This window comes from Physeter macrocephalus, chromosome 16, assembly GCF_002837175.3.
Source record: "Physeter macrocephalus isolate SW-GA chromosome 16, ASM283717v5, whole genome shotgun sequence".
Taxonomy (NCBI): Eukaryota; Metazoa; Chordata; class Mammalia; order Artiodactyla; family Physeteridae; genus Physeter; species Physeter macrocephalus.
In genome coordinates, this window is record NC_041229.1 from 7,774,426 (window position 1) to 7,787,400 (window position 12,975).

At 40.3% G+C, this 12,975-nt stretch overlaps 1 protein-coding gene across 9 annotated transcripts in view; it reads right to left on the reverse strand.

Annotated features, from left to right (window-relative positions):
• Positions 1-12,975, reverse strand: part of FAM118B (family with sequence similarity 118 member B) — a 53,800-nt gene that overhangs the window by 13,096 nt on the left and 27,729 nt on the right. For 8 of the 9 annotated variants that reach the window (XR_003676347.2, XR_003676342.2, XR_003676343.2 and 5 more), the window contains 2 exons: positions 10,444-10,536; positions 6,374-6,626 (listed from right to left, as the gene is read on the reverse strand). Coding sequence is in view for 2 of the 9 variants with exons in the window: in XM_028477352.2 (XP_028333153.1) it covers positions 6,374-6,626; positions 10,444-10,536 (346 nt within the window). In the remaining 7 variants the exon portion in view is untranslated. Of the gene's footprint in view, positions 1-6,373; positions 6,627-10,443; positions 10,537-11,649; positions 11,668-12,975 lie in introns of those variants that run through there. The other variant, XR_008619537.1, reaches the window with a different exon arrangement.

A 12,975-nucleotide genomic window follows, 5' to 3' on the forward strand; every position in this document is an offset into this window, starting at 1 on the left:
CCCACCAGTGGCCTCTCTAAGTAAAGACAAAAGAATGAAAACAAACAAGGAGGTTCCAAGGTCAAAAGGAAATGCCAAACTCCCACACATATTTATGGACATTTTCTCATTCATTTAAAACAGTGAACTGAATACAATGTTGCTTCATTTCCTCCTACCATGTAAGTCCCATCCTTCTGATCCCAGACATAGTAAAATCTACAAAAAAAATCCTGACTCATTTTCACCAAGGTTATTAACATTTACAGTGCATTTACTATGTGCCAGACACTTCCCATACATTTTCTCACTTATTTTTCAAGTGGGATAAGTAGCATTATCCCAGTTTTACAGGTGCAAAAATAGATTCTGAGACGCTAAGTGATTTGCCCAGGGTCCCAGTGCCTTTAAAAATGGCACAGTCTTTCCGGTTCTGAAACGCAAGATTTTTGCAATGGCATTTCCCTACTGTAAGAAACTGGCTCAGCAGATGGTCCTATTAACCCTGTAATGTTACTGTTGTTTGTTAGATTCTTAAAAAAATCCCCCAAAAAACCAACAAAAAAAAAAAACCCATAAAAGGACATTTTCAAAGACACACAAAAGTAAAAAGGAGAGTATTATCGCCCCCTGCTTCCACAGTGCTCCCCACAACCCCCTGCTCCCAAGTACCCATCATCCAATTTCAACAATTATCACACATGGCCAATCCTGTATAACCTAAACTCCCCTCCACCATATCCCACCCCCTTCACTGAATTTTTTCCGAAGGAATTCCCAGTCATCATATCATTCAGATACTTCAACAGTTTCCTTAAAGATAAGGATTCCCATTTACATATAAAAAACAGTCTGCAAAACCACTATCACACCTAAAAAAATGCAATAATATGAATTTCTTAATAGCAAATACTCAGAGAGTCTTCATAGTTCCCCAAATGTGTGTTATGTGTGTGTCTCTCTTTTAAGCCTTTGGGTTGCCTATATTTTTTCCTTACATATCCCCTATTGGAGTGTTTTTCAAGATGTGGCCCATGGATCCTGCGGATTCCTAAGATTCTTTTTTTTAAAAAATAATTTATTTTATTTATTTACGTATTTATTTTTGGCTGCGTTGGGTCTTCGTCGCCGTGCGCGGGCTTTCTGTAGTTGCGGCGAGCGGGGGCTACTTCGTTGCGGTGTGCGGGCTCCTCATTGCGGTGGCTTCTCTTGCTGCGCAGCACAGGCTCTAGGCGCGTGGGCTTCAGTAGTTGTGGCTCGTGGGCTCAGTATTTGTGGCTCACGGGCTCTAGAGCGCAGGCTCAGTAGTTGTGGCGCACGGGTTTAGTTGCTCCGTGGCATGTGGGATCTTCCTGGACCAGGGCTCGAACCCATGTCCCCTGTATTGGCAGGCAGATTCTTAACCACTGTGCCACCAGGGAAGCCCTCCTAAGATTCTTTAAGGGGTCTGCAAAGTCAAAATTATTTTCATAATAATATTGAGGCGATATTTGTCTTTCAAACTGTATTGATATTTACACTGATGGTACAAAAGCAATGGTAGGTAAAACTGCTGGCGCCTTGGCATGAATCAGGACACAGGCACGGTGGAACCCAGCTGTGCCAGTAATCACAGTAGTACCCTTCACTACCAAAGACTTACAGTAAGAAAAGAATGCCAGTTTCACTTAAGAATGTCCTTAATGAAGCAGTAAAAATTATTAATTGTACTAAATACTGACCCTCAAGTACATGTCGTAATATTCTGTGTAAAGAAAAACAGGAAGTACACACAAAGCACTTCCCACTCTGATGGGGGTCTTGAGGCCAGACACTCACATGATTATTTTGAGTTTTAAACTGAACTAGCCACCTTTTTTCATCAAACATCATTTTTACTTGAAAGAATGACTGGCAGACAAACTATGATTATTCAGATTTGAGTATTCTCAGCATTCTTGCAAAAATAAATGAAGTGAGCCTGTCATTTCCAGGAAAAACTAGCCAATGATCGCTGCCATTGTTGCCAATGATAAAAGCTGAGCTTTCAAGCAAAATTCAGATTATTAGAAAACTTTTATCTGCCACCATGAGCTTGACAGCTTCCAAATACCTTTGTGATGAGATTGGTGGTGATATTAATGGATGCAATTTTTTTGGATGGTGTAATGAAATAACCCTACTGTCAAAATCTAGAAGATATGTATAACTCAGTGCAGCAGTATTTTCCCAATGGGTAATGTTACAAAACCGTGCATGGGTAGAAGATGGATCATGGATCTTAATGCAACAGTGTAAGGGAAGTTCAGATTCCATATCACCAATAACATGGATATGATCTGATATCAGATTCTTTATGGCTATTAATCTTTAGGAAACCATCACTTACTGAATTTTTGGTGTAGTATCAACAACGAGTATCTACAATTATCCAAAAAGACTATTAAAATACTTTTCTCTTTTCCAAGTATGTACCTGTAAGCCCTGATTTTTTTGTATAGTTAAACCAAAACCTCACAAAGACACCGAACTGACTACGTAAAGCAGATATGAGAATCTCTTTTCACTTAAGCCAGACATTGAAGAGATTTGCAAAACGTGAAACGATACCACTCTTCTCACTAATTTATTTTTGTTTTTGGAAAATATAGTTGCTTTTGATAAGCACGTTGTTTATGTTAGCATGTAACAGGCTTATTATTATTTTTAAATGAATTTAATATTTTAAAAATTTCTCAGTTTTAATTTTTAATATAGTGAATGTGAATAGATATAACCCACATAAACAGGAGCTGTTTGAGATTCTCAGTAATTTTTAGGCATATATAGGGGTCTTGAGACCAAAAAGTTTGATAATTGCTACTCTATTGGAACTGACACTACGACTACACTTTAAGGTGAATACGAAATCTTCATCCAAAGATAATTAGTGACTCCAGTTTGATGTTTGGTTAGTATACATTTATTGACACTGACTTTAAATCCTCTCATTACTTTCAGTCATAACTAACCCACCTAGCAAGGTCATGCTTTCTAGTCTCAGGAGACCTTTTCAAAGGATGAATGAAGGCTCCGGCCGAGTGGCACGGCACCATGCAGACAAGACTTGCTGGACTAATACAGCACTCTCTGTCCTCATGAGCTCTTTCTTTCTTTTTTCCCCCAGAAAGACAATATTTTTATTACCGGGCTGACACACTTCTTTAATACTTTTCCCTTATTTTTTGGCTCTATATACTCTTTAATTACCTTTTTATATGACAACAATTTTGTATTTCTTTGAACATCAAAAAATTATGCTTTCTTCTTCTTTTCTCTCAAGTGTACTTCACAGATATTAACACAGCCACCCTCACTTTCATTGACTACTGTTTGGATCATACAGATTTTCCATCCTCTTACCTTTATTTTTAACAGTTTTATTGAGATATGGCTCACATAACATACAATTCACCTATTTGAAGTGCACAATTCAGTGGTTATTTGTATATCCACAGATACGTGCAACTGTCACCACGGTCAAATTTTTTTTTTTTTTTGGCTGTGCCACGCGGCTTGCAGGTTCTCAGTACCCCGACCAGGGATTAAACCCCAGCTGCAGCAGTGAAAGCCCGAAATCCTAACCACTAGGCCACCAGGGAACTCCCCATCACAGTCAATTTTAGAAAATTTTCATCATCTCAAAAAGAAATCCTGTACCCTTTAACTATCACCCTTCTGTCCTCCATCCCTGCTCCAGTCCTAGGCAGCTACTAAACTACTTTCTGTTCTAACAGATTTCCCTACTCTGGACATTTCGTATGAGTGGAATCCTCTAACATGTGGTCTTTTGTGACTGGCTTCCCCTCAGCATAATGTTTTAAAGGTTCATCCACATTGCACCATGTATCAGTACTTGATTCCTTTTTATTGGCAAGTAATAGTCTATTGTGTGAATATGCCACATTTTGTTTATCTATTTGACAGTTGATGGACATCTGCACTATTTCCAGCTTTTGTCCATTATGAGTAATGTTATAAAGATTTGTTTATAAGTTTTTGTATGGACATACACTTTCATTTCTCGTGTGTGTGTGTGTGTGTGTGTGTGTGTATCTATATCTGTATCTATATCTATCTATCTATCTATCTATCTATATATACACGCAAGTGGAATTGCTGGGTCATATGACAACTCTATTTATTTGTTTGAGAAATGGCCAGACTATTTTCCATCCTGTCTGCACCACTTCACAATCCCAGCTGCGTATGAGGGATACAGTTTCTCCACAGCCTCATCAACATTTATTACCCAACTCTTTGATTCTAGCTATCCCAGTGCGTGTAAAGTGGTATCTGACATAGTTTCTGATTTGCGTTTTTCTAATGACTAATGATGTCAAGCATCTTTTCATGCACTTATTGGCTATTTGTATATCTTCCTTGGAGAAATGTCTATTCAAATCCTTTGCCATTTAAAAGCTGGATTATTTAAAATGCGGGAGAGGGTGTGGCTGGGAATGTAAACTGGTGCAGCCACTATGGAAAACGGTATGGAGGTTCCTTAAATAGAGCTACCATATGACCCAGCAATCCCACTCCTGGGCATATATCTAGAGAAAACTCTAATTCAAAAAGACACATGCACCCCTATGTTCACAGCAGCACCATTTACAATAGTCAAGACATGGAAGCAACCGAAATGTCCATCCACAGATGAATGGATAAAGATGTGGTACATATACACAATGATACTACTCAGCCATAAAAAAGAATGAGATAATGCCATTTGCAGCAACATGGATAGACCTAAAGATTACCATAGTAAGTAGGTCAGACAGAGAAAGACAAATATCATATGACATCACTTACATATGGAATCTAAAAAATGATACAAATGAATTAATTTACAAAACAGAAACAGGCTCAGAGACATAGAAAACAAACTTATGGTTACCAAAGGGCAAAGCAGGGGGAGGGATAAATTAGGAGTTTGGGATTAGCAGATACGAATTACCATATAAGATAGATAAACAACAAGGTCCTACTGTATAGCACAGGGAACTACAGTCGATATCTTGTAATAAATTATAATGGAAAAGAATATGAAAAAGAATATATGTATAACTGAATCATTTTGCTGTACACCAGAGACTAATACAACACTGTAAATCAACTATACTTCAAAAACAAATTAAATTGAAAAAAATGGATTATTTGCGTTTTTATTAAGTTATAAGAGTTTTTTTTTATACATTCTGGACACTACACCCTTATCAGATATATGAATTGTCAACATCTTCTCCCATTCTGGGGGCTGTCTTCTCACTCTCCTGATAATGCTCAGTGAGCCTAGTAGCTCTTACAACTTTGGTGAAGTGCAGTTTATCTCTTTTTTCTTTTGATTCTTGTGCTTTTGGTGTCATGATTAAAAAACTACTGCCAGATCCAAGGTCATGAAGCTTTAAAACTATGTTTTCTTCTAAGAGTTTTATAGTTTTTAGCTCTTACATTTAGTTCTTTAATCCACTGAGCTAATTTTTGTATATGGTATGAGGTGGAGGGTCCCATGAGCTCTTTAAAGTCTATTAATTTTTTATATTGTTCTAGGTTAGTAACATTTTACCCCAATTAAGCACAAAGAAATGAAAAGATGAAGTAAAAGGCCCTAAGTTTTTGAATGAGTCATGATCTAGGAGGGAATTATCAATACTTTTTAATGCCTTTCAGGTTAACACTTAATGACACTTCTTTCCTATAGGCCCTAGGGCGTAGGGGGAAAAAAATCAACACTGATAATTGACTTTTTAAGGCATAAGAGTTACATTTTTTTTCAAGGTGCACTTAATTCATTAAGCTTTAAAATATGCTTTGGCTACTCTACTATTTCCAAATATATCTTAAGTGAATCCTGATTTTTAAGACATTTTTAAAACGAAGCAAGACAAGGAGGTCCTTAAATCATTCAGGAATTGATTTCCAGCTCAGTTTGCTAAAGTTTGCAGCAGAATGATTGCCTTTAAAAGGAACATTAAAAACTGGCGTTGCTTCATCCACAAAATAAGAATTATCTCTAATCTTTCTGAGGTTCCCTGAAAGGCATGGATGCCAGGGAACACAGCTTTTATAGTAGTGAGTGTAGAAAAAGTAAATTTAAAACACAGCAATAATGGGACAGTGGTCTCATTTTGTACATACAAAGGCCTCAACAACATTATCATCACCATCATCACCAACCCCCCCGCCCCCCCCCACACACACTGAAATGAGGTCAAGGTAACTACCATGATTCGGGGGTCCATAAACTGACATTTTGCAGAAGAACCAAATGTTATACAAATCTATAGGCTAGAAACATAAATCTCCTTATTGCATTCAGCATGTGCGTCTGGTTTTAGGAAAGACCGAATGCCAGGGCTCACACAAGAGTACTCACAGGAGAGAGTTTCTGGATGAGGTCATGGGCAACATGCACAAGGTTCTTGTCTTCATGGAGACATTTCTGAAATTTTTTGCTCTCCTCATCTTCTAGAAGATCAAAATCAATGGCCGCATCCAGTAAGGCCTGAATCAACCCCTTCCAGGATTTCAGGGCTGGGACCTGGGGTGCGACCGCAGCACTGATGCCTGTTCCAATCACCAGCACGAGCTCCTGAGGCTTCTTCGTTTTCAGGCTTGGGAGCAGCTTCCTGAAAAAGTCAAACAAATGAGATGACTGGGAACGTCCAACAGACACGAGGCACAAAGACTGTCCAAAGCCACGGTTTTCAGCTCTAACTCCTACAGCCGCAAAGATGACAAGCACAGGCTTGATGCCTTGCCAAAGTAGTGTGAGCACAGTAGTGCCAGTGCTTGCTGAGAAAGTAATAACCCTACTGTGGAAATCCTAAAGAGCATCGTGTAAGACCAATCTTCTCCTTTGTAGTCCTCTCAACCTAAGAAAACCCACTAATATCAGGAAAAGGTCCAAGTAGCACCACTCATTTGAGTTCTGATAACTAAATTATATTTTAAACAAACATAAATTTCAAAAAACATGTCTGATTTGATTTGGATTCCAGAGAGAAAAGAAACCCCCCACATGTGAAATTCCTATTGTTGAGAAATGCAAAACAGGAGATGAAAGAAAAGCCAATTAAAAAAAGCCCAAAGTTTGTGAACACAAAGACGAAAATGAACATGACTAAAGTTGAGTATGAGATAGTCAAATATGGGAACACATTTGCCTTCGGCTTTGTTCTAGATATCCCCAAGCAGGAAAAAAAAAAAAAAAATAGTGGCCAACAGAATTCTGAAAACACAAAAGCTTTACATACCTAAATAAAGAACTATTCAACCGATATGACAGAAGGTGGAAAACATTCCTTTCTTCCCGTGATAAACACTGAGTTCTGTCCTGACTTCTGTGTGAGATAATTTTTGTGTTTTGACACAAATTTTTGTGTTTTGTTTCTCCACGACCCCTTCATCCTGAAACTATATTAAAATCTGTTTGAAATATGTTTATGCACTTTAATTTTTGCTGATGGAATGTGTTTTCCTAAGAAACTGCCCTTCTCGACCTTTTGCCCACATAATACAACGAACAGAAAAAGGATTTGCATGTTGGCATAATGCAACAAGGGAAAGGTACTTTTAGCCTTGAGAAAGCTGGTTTTGAAGAAACCACCTCTAGAACTGCCGTCCCTATTCCCAATTCCCAATGAAAAAACTCAAAAAGCACCATACACATGGAGTCCTTGGCCACAAAAGCTTAGTCTGCTCCGGAAGACTGATAATAGACATTAGAAGCAAACAAGGAAAAATGCATTTCAGTTCAAGGGGATCAAGAAAGTGAAGCGCACACAAACATATACTTAAAATGTCTAGAAGGGAGGGGCTAGCAGATGCAAACTGCTGCACATAGAATGAATAAACAAGTCCTACTGTATAGCACAGGGAACTATATTCAATATCCTGTAATAACCCATAATGGAAAAGAAAACAAAATTTCTAAAGCATTCATAAGAACTGTAAATAGTGGTTAACTCTGGGGATTGGGGAGAACAGGGATTTTTGCTTTCCATTTGAATGTGCTGTACTATTTGAATTCTTTACCTCATACATTATAGATGTGAGATGTGATTTTTCCAAATTTAAGACTTCCAGTTAAAAGGGAAAAATTTAACAGTTATGTTTCACCTCTGGTTCTTCCTAGAACACTAAATAATAGTAATTTTTTAAGAAGGCATACATTCATAAAAAGCAGAATAGGAAAAGATGACAAAAATAGGAAAAGCAGACAAAAGAGGTCAATAGATTTTAGAAGCGGTCAAGTAAGAGCTGATTCCCTCTGCAGAAGCTTGGGAATGTTCAGGCACAGCTGAAGGTGGAGGGTCAATTCACTGCAAGGCTGTGTCAGAAGTGGTCAGAACTCTAGGACAGGAGGCCTGTCCTCCAGAGAGCTTCCACCAGAGGGTTCTGTATCTGAGAACACCGTGCACAGCTTGGGGAGGGGGACTGTGTACATTCTGTATAAGAAATATGAGACTCTCCCCTGCTCCCCTCTCCTAAAGGAAGACTCCCAGACGTTGGCAGTCAACCTTATGCCTGCACCTCAACCTCATGGGGTCAGGAGATGGGAGGAGCTCCCTTTGGGGAAAATGGCCAGCATGAGAGAAAAGACCCACAGAGTCCCACAGGCTGTGGAACCTGGCCCATGCTTGTTACCCACAGGGAGGCCCACCAGCCACCAAGGCCCTCGTCACACACAGAGTCTTCATTGGCTTTTCAGTGTTTTCTCTTAAATATGAGCAGAAAAATAAGGGTCACCTTACCTTTGAACAAAATCCCCAGCATGAGAGTTATACCCAAACAAACCAGCAGATAGAAAGGAACTTGGGGAAAATAAGAGACAATCTGGGAAAGGGGAGAAAAAGTGAAAAGGAAACAGTGACATCCTGACATAGATTTTTTTTTTTAAATGGCATCTGTGCAACAGAACAGGATGCTATAAAAAAAACTGGGCAAACGAAAAGATTTCTTATTTCTATTAAAAAAAGACAGAAATAAAAAATTCATAAGGTTGGGAGATACAACTGAGAAAATCTCTTGAGAAAGTAGAATGTAAAAACAAAAGTGATAGAAAGCTGTAAGAAAAGTAGAGACTTACCCAAAAGGCCCAACATCTGAATACCAAGAATTCTACAAAGACAGAATACAGAAAGAACTGTAAAGGAAATTATCAAATAAGTAACACAGGAAAATTCCTCCAAAGTGAAATTATTAGTAGCCTGCTTGAAAGAGCTACCTGATATCCAGATTCATATGAAGATTTATCATTGTGAAATTTCAGATTACTGAGAATAAAATAACCATACAAGTTTCTAATGAGAAAAGAAAAAGAAGTCATATAATACAAAGGACTAGGAATTAGAAGAGAGTGGCTATTTTGGCAGGAACACTTGAGATGTTAGCAGAGAATGGGCAATGATTTCATTAACTGTAAGGAAAATGAGTCCGTATCTAAAGTTCTACACTCAGCCAAATCATCAAATCAATGTAAGAGTACGATAAAGACATTTTCAAACGTCTCCCAAAACTTTTCTCCTCTGAATCCTTACTAAGGAAGCTAACGAGGTATTTTTCAGCAAAGTGAAGGAGTACGCCAAAAAGGAAGACATAAGATCCAGGCAACAGAGGATCCAATACAGGAGAGATGTGAAAGGAATTCCCAGGGTGACAGGAAAGGAAAACGGCAGACAGCAGCAATGTGGCAGGCCTGGAGTACACCTGTCCAGAGGGAAGAAGCCATGGAGCAACTTTAAACTCGTACATCACTGACGTGTGTCAGCAGATTAGGAGGTTTACTCTCTGTCACAGAGTCTGAATTTAAATTGATAGGTTCAAAGAAAACAAAGCAAACCAAAAAAAAGAAATGAGACAATCTTTAATAACCTGGAGGAAAAAATGGACAAGGAAAGAAACATAATGATAACACATTAGGCTCAGCTATGAATACTATTTATACAGTCATACAATGTAAATAGTAAACCAAAAATTGTGATATAAAACACACTAGGAGGCTGTGAGGAGTGTCCATGGTGTGTGTGTTGGGGGGAGGGCAGCTGTGGATGGATGAGGGGAGGATTCAGGACAGCAAGGCTAATCCTTACCTTTCATAATTAGAAACAGGTAAAACCCCAAACTAAAAAACAGCAGTACACATACAGTATTAAAAGTGTGGATGTAAATATTAGAAGAAACAGACAAAGTTGAAAGTGATTACCTCTGAGGAGGGGGTGAGGCACCATGAGCCTTGAAGACCTGACTTTTAAAATTATATACCTTTCTGACCTTGATAAAAAATAGAAATTAAATGCAAAATCAAAATAATTTTTATATGAAGGCCAATATTAATTAGCGATGCCAACTGGGATGTAGGGCAAGTTCGTTATTTTTCATTATCTACCATCAGTGGTGATTTCCTCTGAAAAGGGGATCCTTGGATCCCCTTCCCTTGTTTACCTGGGCTTTTTGGTGGGAGGTGCGCCATCACTGAAGAACTCCCAAAACTTGTCTATATCCGAGGCCTGGCTCCCTGTAGAAGCCATCCAGTTTCTAAAAGAGATTAAACACCATGGACCACAATTAGATATGTAAAGTATATAATTCAAAATAGCACATGCATTAAACAGTTTTAATAAGCTGTACATCCTAAAAAGTGTTCTATGGGCTTCCCTGGTGGCGCAGTGGTTGAGAGTCCGCCTGCCGTGAGAGTCCGCCTGCCGATGCAGGGGACGCGGGTTCGTGCCCCGGTCCGGGAGGATCCCACATGCCGCAGAGCGGCTGGGCCCGTGAGCCATGGCCTCTGAGCCTGCGCATCCGGAGCCTGTGCTCCGCAACGGGAGAGGCCACAACAGTGAGAGGCCCTAGTAGCGAAAAAAAAAAAAAAAAGTGTTCTAGAGGTATAACCGGCTTAACGGAAATTCATTAATTAATGTGTCCCAAACTTAAGGAATTAAATTCATCCAAAGGAAAGTAACCTCAAAATTATGACTTTGGGGCTTCCCTGGTGGCGCAGTGGTTGAGAGTCCGCCTGCCGATGTAGGGGACGCGGGTTCGTGCCCCGGTCCGGGAAGATCCCACATGCCGCGGAGCGGCTAGGCCCGTGAGCCATGGCCTCTGAGCCTGCGCGTCCGGAGCCTGTGCTCCGCAACGGGAGAGGCCACAACAGTGAGAGGCCCGCGTACAGCATAAAAAAAAAAAAAAAAAAAAAAAAAATTATGACTTTGGAGCTCTATATTGTTATCCAAAGTATACAGATATATATAAGTTCTGAAGGCTTCCCCTTCCCCTCCAAAACCAAACAAAACCAACATCAACTCATGTCAATTGTTGGCCATCACTTTGTGGAGCCTAAGAAAAACCTGCTATTCTACCATGAGACAGGCTTGGGGAAGGCTTTGAGGATAAAAATAACCCACGAGGACTTCCCTGGTGGCACAGCGGTTAAGAATCCGCCTGCCAATGCAGGGGACAGCGGTTCGATCCTGGCCCTGGAAGACCCCACATGCCGTGGAGCAACTAAGCCCGTGCGCCACAACTACTGAGCCTGCGCTCTAGAGCCCACAAGCCACAACTACTGAGCCCGCGTGCCACAACTACTGAAGCCCATGCGCCTAGAGCCCGTGCTCCGCAACGAGAAGCCACCGCAATGAGAAGTTTGCATACCGCAGCTAAGAGTAGATCCCACTCTCCGCAACTAGAGAAAACCTGTGCACAGCAACGAAGACCGAAAGCAGCCAAAAATAAATCAAAAAAAAAAAAAGATTCAAAATTAACCCCCGGGTAAGTGTGCTAAATGCCCCCAATTATCCTTTACTATCACCTAAAGAAATCACTGGCTCAAGAATAGAATACTCAATACTAATTTGCTGATTGTTGAACATCCCTTGTTGCTGGACAATTGTGTCCTCACGGGCAGTGAGGCATGACTCTCTAGCTAAACAAAGACTGGGTTCTGAGACACTGTGAAGAATGGGAAAGGTATTACCAAGCAATTATATTCAGGTGATAACTAGACAAAGTGAAAGAATTATCGTGGATTAGAATAAGACCAATAAAGAGAAAGTTTTAACTGCTCAAAAGTTTACTAAACTTGCTAAATATAAAGACTGTTAATTCTATTAATTAATTAATTTATTTTTTTGGCTGTGTTGGGTCTTCGTTTCTGTGCGAGGGCTTTCTCTAGTCGTGGCAACCGGGGGCCACTCTTCATCACGGTGCGCCGGCCTCTCACTATCGCGGCCTCTCTTGTTGAGGAGCACATGCTCCAGACGCGCAGGCTCAGTAGTTGTGGCTCATGGGCCTGGTTGCTCCGCGGCATGTGGGATCCTCCCAGACCAGGGCTCGAACCCGTGTCCCCTGCATTAGCAGGCAGATTCTCAACCACTGCGCCACCAGGGAAGCCCAGGACTGTTAATTCTAAAATAGCAATACTTTAAACATTGTCCCCCCCCCAATAAACAGAAGACAATACATATTACCAGAGTTTTGGACTTTTAAAAAAAATTTATATTTATTTATTTATTGTTGGCTGTGTTGGGTCTTCGTTGCTGCGCGCAGGCTTTCTCTAGTTGCGGCGAGTGAGGGCTACTCTTCGTTGCCGCGCGTGTACTTCTCATTGTGGTGGCTTCTCTTGTTGCGGAGCACGGGCTCTAGGCGCATGGGCTTCAGTAGTTGTGTCACGTGGGCTCAGTAGTTGTGGCTCACGGGCTCTAGAGCACAGGCTCAGTAGCTGTGGCGCACGGGCTTAGTTGCTCCGCGGCAGGTGGGATCTTCCTGGACCAGGGCTCAAACCCGTGTCCCCTGCATTGGCAGGCGGATTCTTAACCACTGCACCACCAGGGAAGTCCCTGGATGTTTTATTACCTTACGTTGTCAGTACTTAGAAACCAAATTACTAATAATTACTTGAAGCTTGCTGTTTTATCAGAAAGCTTTTTTCTTTCTTAAGACATTTTTAAAAGTTTGCTGAATTAGTTTTTCTGGTAAAGA